The following is a 3,773-nucleotide window of genomic DNA, read 5'->3' as shown; positions in this document are numbered from 1 at the left end:
ATCCCCCGCTTGCAGGACAGGGAAGGATTTACCTTCCGGCACGATAGGGGGTACACGTCGTGTGTAGCATCTTCTGGATTTGCTAGGTTAAAGCATTACCTTCTCGTTCGGGGCACACACCGTCTGTTTGCACGTTGTTCATGGACACCCAACGCCCGGAAAGGAAGGATACTATATAGACCGCAACCCATCCGCACCGACGAGGAGATCGGAAAATTTCCATCAAATCTAATTTATTTTACCGTCAACAGCTTTTTTGTATTATTGCTGCACCCACAGGGTAATAAAAGTGGGATCATCTTTTGCACCGCCTGTACCGGTACCGGTTCCCCTTTCTGCCGGAACATGTTGGAAGCGGAAGGTTTCGGTTTTATGTTACTGAAAGAAAGTGAAGAAATGATGCCTTTTGCTGTGTTGGTGCGCGCGCGAAAGTAAAATGATAAAAAAGGAAGAAGTGCGCTTGAAGAGTACATTCCGGAGCCAGTCTTTTGAGTCTGGTAGTGGGTTGAAACACTTGATGCTAGTCGAAATAGAAAATTGGACAGGAAAAAGGATTCGCCAAGAGGGTCTGCTGTGGTGTAAACATAAAAATGAAACCATTCCATACTTTCAAAGGCCCTCTCTCTCTGTAAAGCATTCTGAGGCCAAGGTACCACCACAGTGCCACTTGAAATTTATCTACTCCGCCAGCGAACCAACGATTTCGTACGGACAGCGGGGAATTTCTCAACCGAGGTAATGGCAAAATATCCGAGGTTAGTTAGTTTTGCAATCCCCATTTTGGAGCGTTTGCTGGCACTGGTACACTTAGGAGGTTGTTTTATTTAAAACCTATGCTCAAAGAAGACAAACACACAATGCAATACAATTTAAAGCTGGTCGCTGGATTGTTCCGGCCCCATTCTAGGGCACTCTCTCTCGAAAAAGGTGAGTGTTTTCTGCCTCCAGTCGGTGCCGGCGATCGAGTGCAGCATGTTCCTGTAAAGAAGAGTAAGGCGAGGGATGTTGTAGGTGCCGAGGAATGCAATGCTTTTTTGCCACTCAAAGCAAACTGGAAATGTAATGGCGTTGTGGTCAAAAGCTATAGGAAGAGGCCGCTCTCGTAGAGAAGGAGCGGCAAAAACATGGAGATGAATAATAGAGCCTTACATTGATAATCATACTTGTGATTGTGTATAAACAAGTGCATGCTTTCGAATAACAACCGGCAAGGGTTTGGCAGTAAAATTGTTAATCTTGTCAACAAGCAAACAAAAAGGTCATGCCTCTTGTCAACAAAACGATGTAACTAACGAATTACGACTTCTTCCTAACAACCAATGACCTCACGATTAATATTAATTTTCTTCTTTCGGTGGGCCTCTGATAAGAGATTAGAGCTCGTTATTCTAATGGAGTTGGACTGTCACTCGTATCAACCACTTACCAAGTGTGCTCCTTCACGTACACTTGCACCGTCGGCTTGGGGAATCCGTTGAAGTTGGTCGCAAACGTCATGCCGTACGCGCCGAGATTCTCAAACACGATGTAGTCACCGATGTGATGCTCCGGATACGGCACATCCTCACACACAATGTCCGTCGAGTCGCAGGTTGGACCCCAGATGGTTGTCGGAAAGGCAGGCTCGTGCTCACGCTCCCGCCGCACCAACGGCACCGCTCGCTTTAGGTCCTTGATCTCGCGCAGACTCAACCAATCGAACAGTGTGCCAAACACGCCGTCATTGATGTAGTACATCATCTGCTGTATCTGGCCAGCGTCATCCCGCACAATCTTTTTCCCCTGCACCGTCGTGAGCAGTGTAGCGGCCGATCCGACGTAGAATCGTCCCGGCTCACCCAAGACATACACCTCTTCGTCTTGCTCGGGTGGGAAGTACTCTTGCAACGCTCGCGATACCGCTTCCGCGTACTGATCGATCGGTTTGTCGTTGTCTCCCGGGAATCCACCACCCACATCCAGCAGCCACAGTCGCATGCCCAGCTCATCCTTCGCATAATCAAACACTGATCGAGCCGATGCTATCGCATGATAGAAACAGTCCGCATCCAAGCTGCCACAACCGACGTGAAAGCTAACACCGATCACCGCTACGCCGAGTGCCTTGGCGCGTGCCAGCAGCACGAGTCCATCGCCCCGGGCATCGCAGCCAAACTTCTTGCCCAGCGCAATCAGCACCCGGTCGGAATCGTGCCGTATGCGCAAGACAAGCTCGGCCTCCGGGTATTCGCGCGCCACCTTCTCCAGCTCACACTCGTTGTCGAACGTCATGCGCCGGATGCCGTGCGCTTTGGCAAACGCAAGCGCTTGGACGGATTTGATCGGATGCGCGAAGATGATACGGTCGGGCGTTACGCCGAGCGCTAGGATGGTGCGCATTTCTGCCTCCGATGCACAGTCGAACCCGGTACCGAGGGCGGCCAGCGTGGCCAGTATTGCCGGATCATCGTTGCACTTGACGGCGTAGAAAGGAGTGACGCGTGGCATCGATCGTAGCCAGACGAGATGTTTGCCTACCAGATCGTCGAGATCGAGCAGATGGAGCGGATGTTCCCGGGGCTCATCCTCAATTATGCGACTAATTTCCTCCTCAAGCGATCCCGCCGAGGCTGGGCGAATTGTCACATTGTTAAGCTTGGCTAGGTGAGTGTCTTGGCGCGTGTCCATCGTGGGCAGTGATCACTTCGAACGCGTGTCGTCTACTGAGCATGGGACAGTCGGGATGTAGGGAGAATGCTCCCGTGTAATCGTCAGGCTTGGTTGACAGATTTGATAAGAGACACGCGTTTGATGGGGAGCTGCAGACAACAATCATCAAGTGGAAAGGCGGCCGGAACGTATGCTAAACGGTTGTTTTTTTTCGGCCGCTGTTCCACCGACAAGTAGACAAATGTGTTCTTTGGATTGAGAGAAAAAAGTGACTCTGATAAGATAATCTTCAATGGGAATTAATGGTATCAATCTGGTTGGGTGCGACAAGTGGATGCACTATCGGTTGATGACATGCTTCTGGAAATTGTCACATCTGGTCGCACGTCGCAATGAAGTTATCGTTGGAGTTGGTTGTGAAGTTGCTATGCAGGTAGCGTTCTGGGTCGATATTTTACCCACATAGATAATGATGAGATAACACCCGCTGTTTGTTGGTGAAGATCTCGCGCTGAAACGATGTTACCAAAGCTCGGTCGCCGTTCATCAGTCACAGAGAACCGGCAAATGGCACTCACTCAAGCACATCGAATGAACGCTCCAGAATAGACAAATATCCTAGTATCTTGAGAGCCACAAAAAAAACACCCCGTCACCAAAACAAATAAGCGGATTGTTATGGATTCTCTCTTTGTGTCATCTCCCGGCAGCGTAAAGTGCTGTTTAATCTTTGCCGGAGCTCAATCTCTTCCGCTGCCGGCTCTAAATCCCATTTAAGCACAATCTACTTACTGTCTGGTTCGATGAGATAAGACGACCACGTACCTTGGGGGGGCTAATGGGAGCTCCGCTCTGGCCGGGTCTTCTAATCCGCCTGTTATTATGGTTGTATCATCCGCTGTTTTACCTACTACCACGTATCTTCAACGCCCGGCACACCATCTGCTGTGTCTTTGCTTAACTGGTTTACTTACTGTTGTATGTTTGCCTAACTTTATGAATGTAAATACTAAATAAAATATGCATTTGCACAAACAATACTACACGAGGTGTGCTAGTGGGTGTATCGTTTCCCCTGGACATCATCCGCTGACAGACCAACTGACACGGTGAGTCCAGGGGTC

General features: G+C 49.5%; 1 protein-coding gene across 1 annotated transcript; it reads right to left on the bottom strand.

Moving 5' to 3' along the window:
- Window positions 1–760: 760 nt before the first annotated feature.
- LOC1280386 (ornithine decarboxylase 2) lies at window positions 761–2,879 on the bottom strand. The gene is made up of 2 exons (XM_320233.5): window positions 1,427–2,879; window positions 761–978 (listed from the first exon to the last, which is right to left on the bottom strand). The coding sequence occupies exons 1-2, from the start codon at window positions 2,665–2,667 to the stop codon at window positions 870–872; spliced, it is 1,350 nt and encodes a 449-aa protein (XP_320233.5). The 5' UTR covers window positions 2,668–2,879; the 3' UTR covers window positions 761–869.
- Between the last annotated feature and the right edge of the window lie 894 nt (window positions 2,880–3,773).

This window comes from Anopheles gambiae, chromosome 3 (assembly GCF_943734735.2).
Source record: "Anopheles gambiae chromosome 3, idAnoGambNW_F1_1, whole genome shotgun sequence".
Taxonomy (NCBI): Eukaryota; Metazoa; Arthropoda; class Insecta; order Diptera; family Culicidae; genus Anopheles; species Anopheles gambiae.
Note: the sequence above shows the minus strand (reverse complement) of the source record. Positions and strands in the feature narration are given on the sequence as shown.